Genomic DNA, 21824 nt, shown 5'->3' on the forward strand with positions numbered 1-21824 from the left:
AGTGAGAGGCAAGCAAGATATCTTTTAAAACCTGATCTTACTTCTGCCATGTTCTATTCATTAGAGGGAGTCACTAAATCTAGTCCACACTCAAGGAGAAGGGAATTCAGCTCCACTTTTGGAGGGAGGACTGTTGAAGAGTTGTGGACATATTTTAAAATTAGCACACGTAACAGTAAGATATGTTGCCGAAAATTACACAATATTAGTAGGTAGAGATGGAGAAGAGTATTTCTGGAAGAGGGAAGGACAAAAGCAAACATTTAAAGGCAGAAAATGGCAGATATCAAATCTAGAAGGCAGATTCTGGATGTGGTCAGTGCTTCTGTGGCACTTGAAGAAAGCAAAGACACAAAGGTTTGTAATCAGAAAAGGATGATATTGATCCTTCTGGCAAGAAACTGTAGGGATACTGGAGAAAGCAGAATTGTTAGGGAGCAAGAGGAGTTAAAGGGACTGTTGCAATTAACCGTGAAAAGTTGGGAGCAGAACTTGGGCGGTAGCAATGGAGAGAATTAGGAGGAGGGAGACGTGGCCGAGGTCCAAACCTCAGGGCCCGATGACAAAACTGGAAGCGTAACATGAGAGAGGGATGAATCATATGTGATTCCAAGGTACTGTGGCCTTGGTATCTAAGAAAGTGATGATGCCTTTCACAGAGAGAGAAGACAGGAGAAAACACTTAGGGAGCTTCATAAACTTCTAGCTACTCTTTTGGACATAATTGCATTTGAAAGTCCAGTGAGCCATGTAGGTAAAGATGTCGGACAGTCAGCTAGAATTAAAGGGCACCGTTCAGAAGACAGTTCACACCAGAGTTGTAAAGAGCAGGAGGTGTGGAAGTGGAAAGGGACACCAAGGAATAAAATGTAGAGAACAGACCCAAGGGCTAAAACCTTTAAAACGTTCACTTTCAGAAGATGGAAACAGAGCTACCAAAGGACATAAAGAAACACTAGAAGTACAGGAAAAGAATGAAGAGAGAGAAATATCATAGAAACCAATGGTAAGAGATGAAAGGTGACCAGTGCCTACAGAGAAGTGGAGGAGGCTGAGGATTGTTAAAAAGTGGCTGGCGTGTCTTGATCATGTGGACAACAGTGGCCTCTGAGGCACTGGGTTAGAGAGGAATGGAAGACAGACCCAGACTGCAGAGATTAGAGGAAAGAGCAATAAAGAAACAGAGACGCTTGATGGAAAATACTCCCTAAGAAAGTATAATGATTAAAAAGTAAGAGAGAGAATGGTAACAGGGTGGAGGCAAGCAACTCACTGAGTATGTTGTACTGGAAAGCAGAGGGAAATAACTATAAACACAAAATAGAGATATAGAAATCAAAGTAATAGAACTGCAGGGGACAGTTAAGATCACAGATTTTTTTTTTTTTTTTTTGTCTGAAGAAAACAGGAGGTTAGGAGAGAGGACAGCCGATACTAAGCTTTTGAGGGGGAAAAGCTGGAGGTTGAAAGGGATTCACTTAGAAAGTCTTCACATCAGGGATTTATCCAGGGAAGCAGCTCTTGGCCTCTGAGTAGTAAAGATGTTCAATACAGTTTTAAATGCTAAGCCCCATAATAAACATGTGTAATTTTAAAAATTCTCTTGTCACTGTTTCTTCTTAATATGAGATTACATGAGTTGAATATACTGTGACATAGGTTACAGCAATCTGAAGCAGTTTCTTCAGCAGTAACCAGGAAACAAAACAAAACAAACAAAAAAAAGAAACGAAAGAAAGAAAAAGAGGAAAGAAAAAAAGGACTTTTTCTACTTCCAGGCTGAAGGGAGAATTTCACATGTGTAATCAATGAGTGCACTCTTTGGGTCACATTTCCTGAAGTGGTATTTTTAAATAATTGGGCTCTCAACTGCTTTGATCTTACCCTGAAAAATAAAACTGTGTGGACACACATGTTAAACGTGAAAATAAGCTCTGGGAAATCTGTGACTCTGAGCTCCAGGGACTTTGCTACTGTGAAACTATGCAAATAAATCTTAAAAGCCCTGATGACTGAATCAGAATGGGTCTACTTCTACAAACACATAAAAAGGCAGCTGACATGACAACCTTTTATTTTAGAAGTTAGCTTCATGGTTTTCCAAATTGGATTGTTAACGGAAATAAATTATTTGGAATGTAACTTAGAAAGAGAAAAAGACTGGTGTACTTGGCTCAATGAATACATTTATTTTTTGAATGTGGCAGATGTTTTTTGAAAAAAGGTGAAATGAACATACATCTGAAAAAATTAACACTACATTTTCCCAAACCTTATGCTTTCTAAAATACAACTTTGACAAATATAATGCTATAAAATTCTTGTATTTGGTTTCACTCAGGGCCATTCATTTCCCTCTTGATGTTTTGAATAGAATCTGACATTATATACTTCTGTTTAAAAAATTAGGTTTAGGGAGTTCCCTGGCGGTGGTTAGGACTCGGTGCTTTCACTGCTGTGGCACCAGGTTCAATCCCTGGTCTGGGAACTGAGATCCTGCAAGCCACGCGGCACAGCCATAAAAAAGAGGGAAAGAGAGAATATTACTAAAAAATTAAGTTTAACAGAAATTGTTAAAATATAAAAGTTATATGTACAAAATTTATATGTAAACTTCACTACTTAATATATCTAAATAATATATTGCTATACATGATATTTATATTTATAAAGCCATTTTAAAAAGATACACAGTTTTTTTTTTAAGGTTTTAAACCTAGGAGCACTTAAACCCTATTAAATTTCCCATGGAGTTAAACATTTATAAGTGTGCTTTAAGAAGTCTCTAAGATTTTAAACATGATGAAAAGCATGTACATATAAAACATATGTAAATATGAACATCTATCCTTACACAGATAGAACATCTATACATAAATGTATTCTCACATGTATACTATTTTTAAGTAGTATTTTAAACACAAGACTATCACTTGCAGCTCAGATAGACAAAACTCCATGAAGATAATGGTTGTAATAATGAGTTTGATGATGTGTACTGCATGGAAAAATGTTGGAAAAGTAAGGCATGAGGAGGAAAAATAAAATATAGGATGGTCTCCGTTCATAAACATGTTAGAAATTCTTAAAATAAGAGTAAAATAAAAATAGTCTTTAACTGATTCATTGAATGAGTACTATCTATATTTCAGTACTAGACATAAATTTTAAACAATTTTTCTCAACTTTAAAATAGTGATAGCTTACCCTTTATTTTTATTTTTAATTCCATTAATATATATCTAAGAGATGTGTAATTTTTTTCTCACATGAAGATTTTGTGATATTTAATCATACTAATTCTTCCTAAATTAAATGAAAGGGAGTCCTCTAATACAAGACTATGACAGCTTATATTAGACCAACATTCTTTCTGAAAACAATAAAGGCTATAAAACAAAAATAAAGGCAGCCAGAATTTGTGGAGCCAAGATCATAGATAAAGGAGAAGCAATGAGGAAAGCCAAGTGTTTCCTGCCACTTTTTCACCTAATATTTTTTCACATTTGCCAGTTCACACAGCAAGGCACTGAGGCCAAAGCAGTAAGCTGTGGTGAAGAGTTTTTAGCAATTTCAGAGGGATGAAGAAAACAGAAACTGGATTCCAGTACCATCAATGCAAAAAGGACTTACAGACACCTGATCACAGAGAAAGGGGAATCATGATAAACTGAACTCAGGATTCCATGCAATTATTGCCCTAAAGACATTTGGCAAATCTTAAATTGCACACTGAGTAAAAGGATGAAAAACAAAAGAGAAGAAAGTTGATAAGAGGGTAAAGAGCTTAAGAAAGCTTTTGAAAATCACATTAGGAAGATAAAAATTGGAGTTGAGATTCTTCCAAGAAAGAGAGGCTCCTCTAAATACCTCCAGTGAAATCCCAGAAGAGTTACCCTAGAAGTAGATGAAAACTGGAGATAGCCCACTATTCTGTAAGACTAAATGTCATCCTTATACCTCAATCCCTGTATGGAATAGGTTGATTTACCCTTACCTTAACTGTCAACTTAAAGAAAACTAAATCCTCTTTAGTGGAGATTACTTCTGCACCTTTTCATACTAAATATTCAGCATTCAATCAAAAGTTCCAAGCATGTAAGAGGACAGGGCCAAATGACCAAACACCAAGTGGAAAAACAAAACACAGATAATAGAAACAGATTTATAGGTGATCCAGATACTGGTGCCACCAGAAACAGACTTTAAAATAACTATTATTAAGGCATTCAAGAATTATCTGGCTGTTATACCCTGAGAAAACCATAATTCAAAAAGAGTCATGTACCACAATGTTCATTGCAGCTCTATTTACAGTAGCCGGGACATGGAAGCAACCTAAGTATCCATCAACAGATGAATGGATAAAAAAGATGTGGCACATATATACAATGCAATATTACTCAGCCATTAAAAGAAATGAAATTGAGTTACTTTTACTGAGGTGGATGGACATAGAGACTGTCATACAGAGTGAAGTAAGTCAGAAAGAGAAAAACAAATACCGTATGCTAATACATATATATATGGAATCTAAAAAGAAAAAAAAATAGTTCTGAAGAACCTAGGGGCAGGACAGGAATAAAGACGCAGACATAGAGAATGGAATTGAGGACACGGGGAGGGGGAAGGGTAAGCTGGGACAAAGTGAGAGAATGTCATGGACATATATACACTACCAACTGTAAAATAGATAGCTAGTGGAAAGCAGCTTCATAGCACAGGGAGATTAGCTCAGTGCTTTGTGTCCACCTAGAGGGGTGGGATAGGGAGGGTGGGAGGGAGACGCAAGAGGGAGGAGGTATGGGGATATATGTTTATGTACAGCTGATTCACTTTGCTATAAAGCAGAAACTAACACACCATTGTAAAGCAATTATACTCCAATAAAGGTGTTAAAAATAAATAAATAAATGAAAATCCCAAACCTAAAAAAAAAAAAAAAATTAAATGGCTGAAAAATACCATCCGAATTAAGAATTCAACAGTTGAGTTTAATAATAAATAATACTCAAAGAAAGGATTGGTTAAGACTTAAAGATACCTCTGTAGAAAATATCCAGAATGAAATATACAGGGAAAAAATTATGGAAGATACAAAAATGAATATGAATTATATGGGATGTGTTTAAGTAAAAATAAACAAAGATGTATACACCAGCAATTAGAATTCTTAGGACAGGAGCAGAAATAGAACAGGAGGATCAACACTTGAAGAGATGCTAGCTGAGATATTTCTAAAGCAACAGAAAGACAAGACAGATTCAAGAAGCTCTACTATGTCAAGGAAAAAAAAAATTAAAAAATAAGTCCTCATCCAGTTACATCATATTAAAGCTCCTGAAAATGAGACATGAAAAGGAAGCCTTAAAAGCAGATGTAGAAAAAAATACATTATCTCTAAACAAGCAACAATAAAAGTCTTTACAACTGCAATGGTAGCTTGTTTAAAAAAAAATTCACAGCAAGTACTGTTTGTATTTCATGCTATATTCAACATTGTAATGGAAGACCTAGCAATGTAGTAAGGTAAATCAAAAATATAAAGAGTTACATGGATTGCAAAAGGGAAAATAAAACTAGCATTAGTTACAGATATGATGATATATCTAGAAAATTCCAAATAGTCTATACATAAACTATTGGAATTAATAAATGAATTTATCAAGTCATTGAATCCAAGGTCAAAATATGAAAAATATATTGTATTTCTACACACTAGCAAAGAAGAAAAATTAGAACAAAAATATTCAAATATTATTTCTAATATCAGAAAAAAACAAATAACCATTAATAAATCAAACAAGTGATATGTAAGACCTATATACAGAAAACTACAAAATCTCACTGAAAGAAAGTATTTATAACTATAAATGTAGGAACATATGTCATTCATGGATTGGAAGATTCAATATTGTAACATTTAATTCTGTTCAAATAGTCTACAGATGCAATATAATACCAATCAAAAGCTCAGATTTTTTTTTTTAATTGACAAGATGATTCTAAAATTCCTACAGAAAAGCCAAGGATTTAGAATAGCCAAGGCAATACTGAAGAAGAGCAAAACTAGAATACTTATGCTACCAAATAGAGAGGCTTACTATAAAGCTATAAAAACTAAAACACTGTGGTCTTGGAACAGGGTTAAGAAATAGATCAAAGGAACAGAATACAGTGAGAAATATATTAATATCAAAGTGGTCACTTAAGTTATGACAATAGTGTCACTGCAGTACAGCATAGAAGGGATGATCTTTTCAATAAATGGTGCTAGGTCAACTAGATAGTAACTCTACAAAAATTAAAATGGACCCTGACCTCATATGACACACACAAATCAATACCAGAAGGATTTGTAAACCTAAATATGAAAGACAAAATAAAACTAAAAGCTAACAAAGGAGAACATCTTCTTGATCGTAGGTAGAAAAATATTTCTTCCATGAAACTCCAAAATAGCTAATCCTAAAATAAAAAATAAAAAATTGAGCTACATTAAAATTAAGAACCTCTGTTTATCAAACAAATATACCATATCAGGGTGAAAAAGTAAGCCACAGAGATTTGCAAGACATGTATCTGACAAATAATTAATATATGGCATAAAAAATTCTTAGAAATCAATCTTAAACAAATAACCTAGTTTAAAAAATAAGAAAAGAATGGGTAGAGAACCCTGAGCCCTATGACAGAATGCAAAACATATCTCATCTAAAATCCAAAGCACAAGTATAAAGGTGACAATATCATAAGAGCAACTAATCAACATCTGGCAAGAAAACTGATCAGGGCTCAATGTAGCAAGTAAAATTGAACATGGATTTTAAAAGATGAATGGGAGGCAAAGAATATGGAAAAGGATGTTCCAAGGAGGGGAATAATCATGTAGAAAATTAGGAAGCAATAAGCTGTCATGAAAGGCCCACAGAATGGCAGTAAGTAACACTGCAGGGTCAAGTGACAGGAGGGAGGTGGAAGGAGATAAAGCACAAAGGTGAGGATGCAGCGGGAGCCACCTTTAACAGGAGGAGCCTCATATACGCCATGCTTGTTGACCTGGACTCTATCTGGTACATCATCAGGAACCCGAATGTAATAGGACCTGTACAAAAGTGTCCTGAGAATTCAGTGGTTTGCCTGGTACCAGCATGGAAGGTCTATCAGGTGCTCTGTTTGGACTCAAGTACCAGCATTGCCTACTTCACATCCTAGTATAAATTATTTAACCTCTTTGTTCTTCACCCATGAAAGGAGGCAACAGAGGTACCTACCTGAGAGAGCTGTTGTGAATATAAATATTAATACATATAAAGAGCTTAGCACACAGCCTGGCACATACCAGCCAATAAATGCTAGATAGTATTAATGTCATGAACAAATTTAGTTCTCCTTCACAGTAGAGAAGCGACGTGATATGAGTCTGGGAATGGAAAACCCCTGAATATGATCTGTACTGAGAGTTATTAATCAGTTGGGTGACTTTGCACTTTTGGACTTTCTCAATTTCCAACTGCTCTTTAGTAAAAAGACCACATGGTCACTAACCCGAGATTCTTTTCTGTTTTTAAGTAACTGCTCCCAAATTTCAGCAGGCTTGAGTATGACTATGTACTGTGACTCAGATACTGATTTTTTCTCATGATTATGGATTTTCCAGTAGCACATATTGGATTGATATTTAGCCAAATGGCAATGTTTTTGCATTTTCACATTTATTTACTTATTTAAAATATTTGTTTGACTTCTTAGGGGGAAAATTGATAGGTGATGATTAATAAGACATTAATACAGCCCAAAGGAAAGAAAATGTACACTTACTGATTTTTCTGCTTTTAAAGCTTCGAGATTAATTATTGAGTAGCTAATAATTATGCAAAAATAGTTATGAGGCTTTCTTCATTTCTAAATTCTAAAGGCTTTCTAAAGGAATATTACTGGGAGATGCTCATCATATCAGTACTGGTGTGCCGAGGGGTGGGAGGAGGGTAGGTACGGGTCCAGGTAGCAGGGATCCGCCCTGTCTGCAGCAGAGGCTGCCCTGGTGAAAGAGCACATTATCCCTGATATTATTCACACGGTCTCTGCCAGCACACGGTGTCATAAAAAAAGCACACTGCCTTTTAGTCAGACTTATTGTTGTTTTCAAATTCCCAAGAGACAATGAACTTCCTTATTACCTGCACCCAAGCAGCCTCCACTGCCCCTGTTCTATATGCCTTTGCTTATCAGCACAGGAAATCAAGTATTTTATTATGGGAAAAATCCTAAGTGGAAAAAGCAGGAGGCAAATTGTTATACATAATTTCAAATATGATCTCAACTATTTTACATGCGAACATTCTATTTCAGCGATCTAATATTGGTTGTTCAGAGATCTCTCTCTCACACACACACACACACACACACACACAGTTGTGTGCACATGTACTTCTCTATCCATCTATTTATATCTTAGAGGGAAGAAAATTTCTAAAGTTTATTTTCTTAACCCCTTCCTGTATTTTCCCCCATATTTTCTATAAGGAATAGGTATACTCTGATAATAAGAAAAAATAAACCTTTATTCTATGCAATCATTGAACTAGTAATCTGTCTCTGCCAGCAAATATTTTGAAGGCATTTCAACTACATCAAAACTTTTCTACTTTGAAACTTCAGGAAATATCTCTATAACACTCTGATACACAGAGTAAAAAGGTGGGAAAAAAATCCAGCCCCTTTGTAATACATAGGTCACTCACATAATGTCCATACACCCTCAACCTCTTATCTGTACAACTCCCAGAAATCTTTTAGCACATCCCCCAAATATTAGACTCTAAACCACTTGAAGTGTTTATTTTTCTACTTGTATGACCTAACAGATTGTCTTGAACATAGCAGGGATTCAATAAAGACATATAAACTATATATAATATAGTATGTAGTTGAGACTTTTTATACAGAAATAAATTTTATTGACTTAAAATATTAAGACATTTTTAAATAGCTTTAAGACCTACCCCCTAAATCATCTTCTTTAGGGCACAGAATTAAGTAGTTATAGTTTTCTATTCCTGCAGGAAATTGAAGGTATATTCTCATTTCAAGAAGACGTCGTCAGCTCCAGGCCATTATCAGTCTGCTGGTGAGCATTATCCCAACATATGTTACAAACTGTTTTATATTTCCCTCTACATTTTAGCTAACCAACAAAATGTTAATATATCCAGGATCGGATGTAATGGTATTACTCAGAAACATTTCATGACCTCTCACTGTCCATACCCACAAAGCTGGACTGAAGGACCTTCACAATTTGATCTCAACACACACCCCCCACCGCCTTCCTTTTTACAGCCCCACTCTACTCCCCCCACATTCCCTGTTGTCTAAAATGTCAAGCTCTCCACAGTACATCTCCTACTCCTCAACATGTATGACCCAAGGTGACCTCTGAAGAAAGTGAGGTCCCAAAGGCACCCTCCCAGTTCTTGTTTTTCCCCTCACCTGACCAGCACATGGGGTTGCTTAACACTTGCCTTTGGGAGACTCTGTTTCTCAGCAGGTTATATAACCTCCTGCCTTATCAGGTCCCGGGTCATCATCCAGACAGTCTTCTTATCTCACATGTTTTTTTTTACCTACTTCGTTGTATCTGAGGCTTATCCAGGTACTTCCTAGGCCGCCTCTCACCTAAGAGCTCAGGACCAGAACTATTTCCAAGTCCAGCCACACTGGATGTAGATTCTAATCTGAACCCTAATCTCTATTTAGACACATGTTGCTCTTGGTGGCTGCCATCACCAGTCAACTATCTCAGGGCTCTGGTGAAAATGATAACTTAAAAGCCTCTGTGCCTTGGTCTCTGCCTGCTTTCTGATTCCAACTCTCTCATGACTCTGAGGCCAACCTCAAAGGACAATGCCATAATCCTAGTTGCTCAGGCCAAAAATTTTGGGGTCATCTTATATTATTAAACTTATTTCATACCCCACATTTTACTGCCTTCAAAATATATCCAAAATCTGACCAGCACTGCTACCATCCTGGTGATCTAAGACAATATCATCTCACATTTGAATTATTGTAATAGCCTCTGCTATGCTTATTCTTAAGCCCCTATAGTCAATTTTCAATACTGCAGCCAGATATGTCCTTTTAAAATAAAGCATATTTCAAATTGATCATGTCTCTCTTTTGCCCAAAATTCTCCAGTGGCTCCCCATTTTACATGGAGCATAAGCCAATGTCTTTGTGATGGTCCATGAAGACCTCCATGATACCTCTCTGAACTCACCTAACTCATCTCCCCTTTGCTTTCTTGGGTCCAGGAACTGGCATCCATACTGTTCCTCTAACAAACAAGAAGGCATGTCCCTGCCCTAAAGTTTACCCTATGTCTAGTCTGCTCTGCCCTCAAAGAGATGCAGGGCTCATTCCTTCTTACCTCAAATCTTGACTCCAATGTCACCTTCTTGATGAGGCCTCTTCTGAACAACCAATTTAAAATCGCAAACTAACCCCTGCCACCGCTCTTAATCAGCACTCCTTACCCAGCCATATTTGTGTTTTGTTTTTTTCCATAGCACTCCTAATTTATTACGCTTATTAATATCTAAATCTCCCTATTTGTCAGTAAGCTCCATTCAAAGATAGGGTTTCTTTGGTACTTTATTCTCTTCCGTATCCTCAGAATTTAGAACTCTACTTGACACACAGCAGACATTAAATAAATATTTGCTGAATGAATGAGTAGCTTGCCATACTTGTCACCTGTTAAGACTGGCCAAAGGCTGGCTGACCCAGTCATAGTTGAACCAAGAAGAGGCCAGAGGACAACCTCATTGACTGCCCTTCTCTTACTTCTTTGAATGTCCCCTTTATTTGAAACTCAGAGAACCCGTTTCTGTTCAGTACATTCTGATTTAGTCTGCATTCTAGGTGCTACATCTCATCTACGTATCATAACCTTCTGTCATTTCCAGTAGGTCACTTCTGACTTCTAATAGTAACCCCACAATGGCTTTGTACCTGACCCATTTAGAAACCAGTGCTTCCACATCCCCACCAACTGGTCTCCATCCCAGACCCTCTCAACCAGGTCTTCTAAAACCTCCATTTGGGAATATGCAGCTATTAATAGTTTCCAGTTATGACCCTTTTAGATCATTACCACTGACTTAGTCACACCTATCACAAGAAAGCAGATTATTCATCAGTAAAGTATGGATAATAAAAGTACCTATTTCACAGGAAGGTATGAAGGTCAGTTTAAAGTACTGCATGCAAAATACTGACCAGTACATGACACATAAGTGCTCAATAAATTACGTGTTCCTGTTACTAGATAACATAAGATAAATCTTTTACTCAAAATCAGATGCTAGTTCCAGTCCTGATAATAAAAGCAACGTTTTTCAAGATAATTTGAAGAGCGACTAGTTAAAAGACATGAATGATTGATATAAAAGTATATGCCACATGATGAATCTGTGGCAACTACAGGAGAATAGGCAGAATCCTTGGAATACAAACATCCGTCTGGTGTGAGAGCCACCCTCATCTCAAAAGGGTCCCCATAGCAACCCCCCATTACATTTCACATCTCATTAGGAGGACAGATAAGCAAAAGAAAGTTATATCCCTTTATTCTCATGGAAGTTAACATTTGATAAGATACTTCAATGTGTACCTGAGGTCCTAAGCTTATCATCCCATTCAGCTGCAAACTACATTTTATGTATAACATTTTAAACAAAGATGCCTACAGAGTTCTCTTCATCCATGTTCCTTCCGCTTCCTATTAGAATACTACTTGCCCCGTTCTCCTGTGCAGGGTTATTTTTCTGGCTTGGCTCTAAAGGCATCTGAGTTTGCAAAACTGCTAAATTCTATCCCTATGAACTTTAAGTATTATTTAGACATTAGGAAAACTGAATGTTTTATGATCATAATGTTTTATGATTAGCTTTGCCATTCCAACAAACTACTAAAGGTGTATTATCAGAAAAATATTACACACTTCAATAAATAAATAAGTTTTTAAAAATTTAATCCTATGACAGGAAGGAAAATGAGTAAACAAATTATCATAAAAAATAAACTGTCTATTTCAGAGAACCCAGAATACAAAGAACTAAATTTTGTCCCATGGTCAATAACAGGCTCTCTCAAAGTTCAAGAGAAAGATTGTACACACCACATGCAGTCCCTATAGGAATTGCTTCTCATAGCTTATTTTGGAAAAAGAAAAGAAAAAGAATTAAAGAGTACCAAAGGGTAAAAACTGAGAACAGAAAATGGTCTTAAAAACATTTCCCTTAATCAGATAAATCATGCTCACTCTGAAATAATTCAAATTCAATAATAATAATTCAAATCGGTTAAAAATGAAAATCATGGGTGATTTAAGACTTTACCTGATAAGACATAGCCTGGTAAAGCATCTGAAACTCATAAATCACACATGACTTTAGTATACAAACCAAGCTGGAGGTCTTATATAACAATTTTTTTTATTTTTTCATACACCAGATTTTTTGCTTCCACAGAGCAGAAAAACAGCCACTCTATCAGGAAAGCAAAGTCTTTTAATCTAAGACTAATTATGGTAGACCTTAAATAATATACCTAATATTACTTTTTGAATTACATCAGAATATTTAGTAAGTAATAATAGTTCATAAACTCAGAGTTACTTAAACCAACTTTTGACCCTAAATGGCAGGTCTATAATAAATATGAACTTTAAAAACTTACAAAAACTTGCTCTTCTTTTTTATAAATATGGAACCCTTGTATAATGTCTTTATTTAAAAATCTAATAAAATTATCACTTTTAAAATTCAAGATGAAAATGGAATGACTACCGTTTTTCCTCTTGGTCTACAGAATGTTCCCCTACCTCCACCTTAGCTTTTCACCAGAACTCTGTATCTTTTCAGATCTTTGGATCTTTATGTAAGAAAGCAGGTTTATAATTTTTTCTTCAACTCTGAATACCTGTCCATAAAAGAGATGCCTTTTCTGCACATCCAGAGTATAAAATTCATACATCTAAGCTGTCTTCACAGTGGGTCTTATTTTCAAATATACAAACTTATGTTGAATCAAAATTTTCCCATTTTGAACTTTCTAAGCAGTAATACTGGGAAAATGCTATGTAGATTGCTAATGCAGTGTACATAATCACCACGATACTTCAGAAATGGGTTTGAGTCATTTCAACAACAGCTAATAACCCTGGCTGGCATTCCTGGTAAGATGCTGTCTTGTTACATACTGGACCTGGTCATTCATTGCTCTCACTTTTAAAGAAGAAATGCCAAATCACAGTGATGCAAAAATACAGGCTGATAAAACAAATACTGTATATTAATGCATGTATGTGGAATCTAGAAAAAATGGTATAGATGATCTTATTTGTAAAGCAGAAATAGAGACACATGTAGAGAACAAATGTATGGATACCAAGGGGGAAGCGGGGGTGTGAGAGGAGTTGGGAGATTGGGATTGACACATATATGCTATTGATACTACGTATAAAACAGACAACTAATGAGAACATACCACATAGCACAGGTAACTCTACTTAATACACTGTAGGGACCTAAATCGGATGGAAATCCAAAAAAGAGCGGATATATGTATATGTATAGCTGATTCATTTTGCTGTACAGTAGAAACTAACAACATTGTAAAGCAACTACACTCCAATAAAAATTAATTTTAAAAATACAGGCTGATGGATTCTTTGACAAAATAAAGGTCTGGAGTAATGTAGTAAGAGGAAAAGTAGAAGAAGGAGAAGAAGGGGTCACCATCATCTCAACACCACACGCAGGGTATTAAACATGTGGAGGTGTCATGGTAGATAGGTCAGCCAATTCATTCCACTCTCTCAAGGATCCTATGGAGTATTAGCATCTCCGTTTTACAGATGAGAAAACTAAAGCTCAGAGAGTTTGTAGTATAATGTCTAGTGCAAACAGCTGTTTGAGTTGGGATTCAACCCAGCCCTAACTGACTCTGAGATTCAGAGCCTTCATGTCATTCCAAGAAGTCTCTTTGAAAAAGAGCATTATTTGAAATTGGCAATTAAAAGAGGCTGCAGCTTTCTGTGTAACTGTGTTAAAGTAACTATGTTAAAGTAACTGTGTTAAAATCATCAGGGTTATTGTTAGTAGTGGAGGATAGGAGTAGAGAACCAGGAGTTTGGCATATAGAGAGTATTCCCATGCAGACACAGTGAGAGTTAACATTGTAAAGTCAGTACAATTTTAAAAAGATTTTTAACAAGATCTCTCGCTCTCTTTCTCTCTCTGTCTCTTTCTCTCTCTGTCTCTGTCTCTGTCTCTCTCTGTCTCTCTCTGTCTCTCTCTGTCTCTCTCTCTCTCTCTCTCACACACACACACACACACACGTATATACACACACATAAAATGCATTTTATTCAAAGAAAAGCTGTTCAAATTAATGTCACAGGATACTAATGTCATTAAATCTTACTAAGTAAAAGCTATTTTTTGGAAGAAACTAATTTTGACTCAAATTTAAACAAAGAAATATTCTTTGTGTTGGAATGGGAGGGTGCAGAGAGGAAATTCTTAATAAAAATTGGGAATATCAGGAGAGAGATAACCCTAGTCTAATAAAGGCACTGACAAACACATAAATATCACTTAGCTGGGCAGGATATGGCTGCAAAGTAATAGTGATGAAAGTGACACACTATGACACAATTATTATTATTCATATAATGAACTAATTCAGTATAACATATTGAAATAATCTTGAGGTGGTAAGTGCTATTAGAGATTTGGATAAGAACATTCGATTTAAAAAACCCTAAAATGCTTTGCTTCATGTCTTTCATTAAACAAGTGAAGATACCTGTGGTGTACAATGACTTGTTCAATCCATAACTAGTTAGCTATCAAGCCTCTAGTCCAGTGCTACTTTTATAACACCCATCAAATCCCAGAAGCCCCCATCATTAGTCCACCTTCCCTTTTGTGGCAATGGGCCACCCGGTAGTAAATGTTTCTCTGTATTACTAAGAATTCTGAGGCTGTAACAGACACACCTAGGAACAGTGACTCAGGGAGCAACCAAGATCTGAACTCAGGAGATGCAGGACAGAGCACCTCAGGAATCACTTCTGCCCTAATTCTCACTAGACTTTTGCTTATGTATCTTCTCGACCCCATATTTCACAAGAGTAAGAGTCACATCTTATGGAAGATGCTAGCCTAGAATTAGGAAACAGAGAGGCCAACAGCATTCTGGTTAAACATTTACATATTCAAGACTACCAGAAATGGTTACTTTAGGGATATTTATCACTGAGTGGACAGAAGAAAAATGACTTTAGTGAAAGATGACTTTTTAAAGTAATTAGAGGGGACATTTTCATAACACAAAGTAGAAGTAATTAGGAATAAATGCATATATCATCTTGGGAACACCTCTTGACAGACAGATAATTACCTGGGAAAAGCCTTGCTAGATGCTATCAGACTTTATAAAGTTGAACCAAATTTAATTATGTCAACCACACAGTGAAAAATAGAAGGAAGTTAGGAAAGAGCCAGTAAATAAAAATAAGACCATTTTAGGGCACAGGGTATTACCTGTAATTAGATTTTCCCAAAGGAAAATTGTCAAATAGCCAAATAAGCAAATATACAAAAGAAAAAAAAAAAAAGAAATGGAAACAAAAGAAGAAAAAAAAAATCTCTCTGAATAACCTGTGACAACTGACATAAATGAAATGAACAAATACAAACAAATCTATGGATTTTTGAAATACTATAAAGATTATATTCTGCTTATAAAAACAGAATGATTCAGAGATAATAAAACTAATGCATATAAATTAATGAAATTCAAAAACAAAGTATTTTCAGTGGTTATGATCAGACTTCAAATGATTGGACCTCTAAGAAAACTGCTTTTGGCTCCTTTCTATTATTTTAAGATTTTTTTTTCCATTATATGACATTTATTTTCATAAGCACCTTATCTTAATTGCAAACAGAGCAGTGAAAACGAATTTAAGTTCTTCTCTGAGATCATTTCCTGGATTCTGCTTTGCTGGTTCCTAGCTCTACTTGTTATGGCCTCATAGCTCCACAGAGTTTCGTAATGTTGATTAACAAAATAATTTCACAGAGGCAAAAAACTTTATTCTATTCACTAAAATAAACATTATTCAAATACTTTATGAAAAAAAAGATCATCCTCTTCATACATTTCATCCTGTCATGACAATTCATTGAGAGTTACCAATAAAGAGAATTTGTTCTCTGAAAATAGTTCAGAAAAAAGAAGTTTATCATAATAACTAACAGGCTTGATTCTGAAGGTTTACAAGAGCCTAACTTACCTGCTGAATAAATGATAGTCATGAAAAGCAGGCAGAATATTTAAAAGGCAACGTGTTTCAACAAGCTGGTATTTCATAATAATATTTGCTCTTCTTATTTTAACATTTTTCACAGGACCTTGTTCAGTTATGGGCTAAATAGTCTAAAATTTTGTAAAAATGTGATCAATAACTTTTTCTTCTCTGGAGTATTGGATCCTTCAAAAATCTTTAAACTAACATAGTGACATATGAAGAAATTTCCAAAATATTCGCAAAATATACATCCCATGCATTTATAGCCCATTTAACCTCAATATTTATTGCATCTGATTAGAAACAAACACATTCTCCAATGCTTTCGGGAAAAAAAAAAGGAAAGAAAACCACTAAGTAATCTATTATGATTTATATTCAATTTCAATATACTCAACTTATAAAGTTCAAATAATTCTCTTTCTTTGAATTCAGCTTGGATATGTATATACAAGGTAATATACATACCTTGGGTATGTATAAAGGTAGAATTCTTTCTTATTTTATGCCACTTAGATTTGGTGAAAGAGAAGCAAAGCATTACATTATTGTTTTACAGTTTGGACTTTGAGTTCCTCAGCTTGTTAATTCAAGTAGGAATTCTAAGCAGACAATGACCAGGCAGAGGATATTACTTTTAGAGGCTCACTAAATAAATAGCTGCCACATTAGAAAGAAAAATACATCAGATGGTCATGACTAATGTTCAGTTTCCAGTAAGTGCTAGCCCAAGAACTCATGCTAGCTCCTGAATTTCATTTTGTGCCACAGAAATGCAATGCCCCGTAGGAGATTAGCTGTGGTGCAGGCTGATGAACTCATAACTACTAAGTTTACCATAATAACAAATATTAAGCTTCACTGATGTATTTTTCAATTTTCAGTTAACACTGTAGTTCAAAAACATATTGTCTCCCCAAGAAGAAATTCACAAATGTTCGTACTTGATATTTGTTGTTTTACCTTTACAAGGACTCATATATTTTCTTGACTTCTGTTGTTTCACAAAATACAATTGTATACTTTGTTCTCAGAGCACAGGATATTCCAGTTTTAAAAATCCTCATGGTTCAATTCAGAAAATTGAACTGACAGTTCAATTCATTCAATGAAAGTTTGGACACCTACCATGTACCTGATTCTATAGCTAATGTTTAACAACTGGAATAGATTAGTGCTCCCTTGATGTAACCCTGCTAAAGGAGTTAATATGGTTACAAGGTCAGGTTATTTGAGTTTAAAAGGTCCAGGGAAAAAAAAAATCACCTTACTTTTGCAAAGCCTGAGTTTGACAGTAGCCTTGGAACACTGTGTCTTCCTAATGTGAACGGGAGGCTCTTAGTTGCCTGTCTTCTAAACTACCATGTCCCTGTGGGTTTCAAGGGTCTAATATGTCTGTACTTCATAAAAGCATGCTTTCCCAAGCATCTCTGTGTCTTGTTGACATGAAAGAAAGCTATGCCGTGTATGTGTGCATCACAAGGCCCCTTTTAGGTCTAAATTTCTATACTGTATAGTATCCATAACTAAGAAATAGACACTTCATAGTTAACAATCATAACTTTTTGATCATATACTTTAAAACTCAATAAACAGCCTGGGAAATTTTGTTGTAGTTTCCAAAGCATCCATCATGGTGGTGAGTACATAGAAAACTCCCAAGAAGCTTTATTAGATTGATTAAAAGAACATTTCTACAGTTTTAGCTGAGCTTTAAAATAGAATTTCTGAGATTTATAAACCAATATAAATATTTAAGAGAGAGTACAGAGGCCCTAAAATGCTAAGCACCTCAGGACTTGACTTTAGAATTTTACATTATCAAGCCTGATTTTTCACCATTTTCACACAACTTAGGAAATAAATAAGAAAATCTATGCTTTATTTAATAGGATAAACTATATCCAGAACAAGAATTAGGGCTCAGTCCTGTTAAGAACAAAGAAAAATTCACCAGATTTGCCAACCACATATTTCCTTTCAGAGATTAAGGAAAATGTAAGTGATTTAGGCTATGAATACATCAAATCATCTCTTTTCCGGTCCATACACCTCAGCCTTCATGGGTGAAGATCTCTCATGTACGTGATGAAGAGAAGGAAATCTCCACCTGTAGTAGGAACCCAACACCACTCTCTCAGATATTTACAAGGTATGGGAAGTTACAACCTTTCTACGTATCCATATATATATTTCCTGAAATAGGCATGGTCTATACATATAGAGACTCTTTCATTAACATATATGTCTGTTATACTACTCTGGTGATTTTCCACATTTCAAATTTTTCATTTATAAATAGAAATATTACCTTTCTTGCTTCTTTTATCATCTTCCGAATGGTTTCCTTAATTGTAAATAGTTGTGCTCTTGGTGGATGAAAGAGGAGGTCAATTTGGGTACCCCTTACGAGTCCAGGCATCACATATGGCCAGCCCAATTCAAGATTTGGAGCTTCCACATCAGACTCAACGGGCCAATAAGTCCCTGAAGATGAGGTATCATCGCAGGAATTATCAGTACCATATGCTGTGCTTTGTGCCACTTTTTGAACATTTTTCAAAATATAATTAATTTCTTCCTCGGCTAGAAAGTCTGACACTCGTTCCTTGGCAAGAAATTCTTGGTATGCATCTAACCCCTGTTCAATCAGTGTGTCCACAGCTACTCGATACCATTCCTTGTAATGAGGTTCAATGTAATTGTCTAATTTACATTCGTCATTCAAGGAGGAAAGCATTGATGAGTTCTCCATGCTTGCAAACCTTTGACAATGGCACTTTCAAATGCCCATTCGTGCAGGGATGAGAGGTATCTGGGTATTTAAAAAGAAGGAAATCAAGATCAGTTAGAATTCTGTAATCAAATGTTTCATAATCCATGTCAACTGTTATTTTTACATTTACTCATAAAAATGAGTACCAGTAGCTCAATATGACATACATTTCATATCCAAAGTGGCAATAATAATACCATAATTCACATATCTATCACAAATAAGCTAAACAGAATCCCATTCACAGACTGCTAGCTGATATTCCTTTTCCAGGTTACCTCTAACTATAGTTTCTCATCTAAGGAAATACATCTTCCTTTTCTGATATCCAGAAAGTCCACCCTCCTTACCTTTAATCTGGGATTACACATGGTGTGATCAGTTTCTTTTTGGTTTTAAAATATTTTAAAATAGAATTAGAAGAAAACCAATGCCTGGCCAGCCATTTATATAAATCTTACTGATTACTTGTTATACATATATCCTGATGAAATATAAAAAGCACAGAACACTTGTTTTCCAGGAACTTATTAATTAGATGAAGAGGCAAAAAGTACACACAAAACTGTTTGTTACCCACTTTGAACAAAGACATATATTGCTAAGGGCCAAAATGAGTACTGTCTGTAGTCAATGCTTTCAGAATAAAAGCAAGTAGAGATCAATATGGAATAAAAGAGTTACGGATAGCCTTGCACAGGAGGGGGGCTTCAGGTGAACCTGGGGCAATGAGTAAGAATATCATCAGGTGGAAAGAAGGAATATTTTCATCCCACATAAAAATGTAAAGCATAAGAAAAGCACAGAACAGGTATGCACTTGGTGCATTCAGGAGTTAATTTTAAAAAAAAAAAAAAAATAAAAATAAAAACCTTGGTCTGCTGGAAATTAGGATCCTTGTATTAGGGGTAGGAGATAAAGTTGAATAGACAAAATGGAGCCAGGTGTGGAGGGCCACTGGAGACTGTTGTGATTCAGCAAAACTTGTGTTTAAAACAATTAGTCTGGCAGTATCAGGGGAGTGGAGGAGAGACAAGTAGCTAGGAGAGTCTTTCAGAGTTCAAAGTCTCAGTGAGGACGTGACAAGAATATTCAAGTGATGGTTCAAAGCATGAACTCCTGAAATTTGATGGCTTGACAACATACAGGTGGTAAAAAACTTCAGGACATCAAAGACAATTCAGATTTCTCATAGGAATTAAAATCTGCCTATCTGAGCTCATGCCCCATCCCTCATGCCCACAAAATGTTATCTGTTCCATAATTCCCTGCATGAGATAATGGACTGGACCTTATCTCAATCAAATAAGGGACTTTCTATGCTTTTGAAATCAGGATCTTCATTGTGTGGATTCAAACAAAGTACAACCCTATGATGTGCTACAAGCACAAAAGGGCTTATTTGACCAAAAACATCTTTGTCAGTGGCCGTGCCCTAGTTTACAATTTTCCACTTCACTCAGACTTTTTGGTCTCAGGTTTACCAAAAATTGAATCTGATTTGGGAGGGTAACCCAGGAAGCCATTACCATTTATTAACTCCTTACCTGAAAATATGTAACAAGAGTCACTACTCATAGACAGAAGTCGTGAAGGAATGGACAATAAATAGGGTCATAAGTTCTGCTGGGGGAGAAAAGATCAGAAAAAGATCCAGCATATAGGAAGGCAGAGATGAGGAGTGAGGAAGATACAGGGTACCTTACGTTACTATTTTAGTGCAGATAAGCCTACGTCCATCCCTAGGCTCAGAGTTTTTACAGAGAAAATCTAGCAGTAATGAAAGCCTAAAGAGTAAATCTGATACAAAAATAAAAACAGAACATGTCCCTTTTGGTCTCCTAGAGGGTCCTCAGCTTGAGCCATAACTTGATCCAGGCCAAGGAGACTGAACCTGTCCCTGGGTCCCAAGACCGTCAGGCTGTGCAATGTGGCATCTGAGTTCTGGGCAATACCGTCTTCCTGCCCCACATGGTATTATGGTGGAGCTTTGGGTAACACACTCTCACTCCTCCATGCGCAGAAGGAGGAATAAATACCAAGCTGTCTGTTCATGTGAGAGATACGGTATGAAGAAGTAAAATTTGTTTCTTTTATTACCTAATTACATTTAACTTAATCTATTGACATGCACCAGGAAGCCAATGAGGAAACTTTCATAAATGTCTCAATCTTGTATAAGGTGCCATCTTCTTTCGAATGACATTTTATTTGAGTCCAGTGGTTCTCAACAGGGGAGATTTGACCCCACCCCCATCCCAAACAAGAACAATGTCTGGAGATGTTTTTAATTATAAGGATTTGTGGGGAGGGTGCTACTGGCATTCAGTGTGTAGGGGCCAGGGATGCACAGGACAGCCACCCACAGTAAGGAATTCTCTGGTCCAAAATGTCAACAGTGCCAAGGCTGAGAACTCTTCATCAAGTTGCGCACTTCCTACGCATGATATCATACTACTAATTGATGACTTTTTGGTGTTCATTACAGTTCTCTTTGGCACATAACACTCATTTTTAACAAAGAAATAAGGTTTTTATTTGCTTGAGAAGATCAATCCATTTGATGAAAGTATAGTTCCCTAAGGTTTAGTGAGGTGTGGTTCTCACTTGATAATTCCAGTCCATGAAGGGACAAATATTCAGGGATGACATGAAAATCAC

At 35.9% G+C, this 21824-nt stretch overlaps 1 protein-coding gene across 1 annotated transcript in view; it reads right to left on the reverse strand.

Moving 5' to 3' along the window:
- Positions 1-19142, reverse strand: part of FAM83B (family with sequence similarity 83 member B) — a 63233-nt gene extending 44091 nt beyond the window's left edge. Inside the window, exon 1 of the mRNA XM_030841004.2 lies at positions 18699-19142. Coding sequence (XP_030696864.2) covers positions 18699-19142 — 444 coding nt within the window. The remainder of the gene's footprint in view (positions 1-18698) is intronic.
- Positions 19143-21824: the final 2682 nt, after the last annotated feature.

This window comes from Globicephala melas, chromosome 11, assembly GCF_963455315.2.
Source record: "Globicephala melas chromosome 11, mGloMel1.2, whole genome shotgun sequence".
Lineage (NCBI taxonomy): Eukaryota > Metazoa > Chordata > Mammalia > Artiodactyla > Delphinidae > Globicephala > Globicephala melas.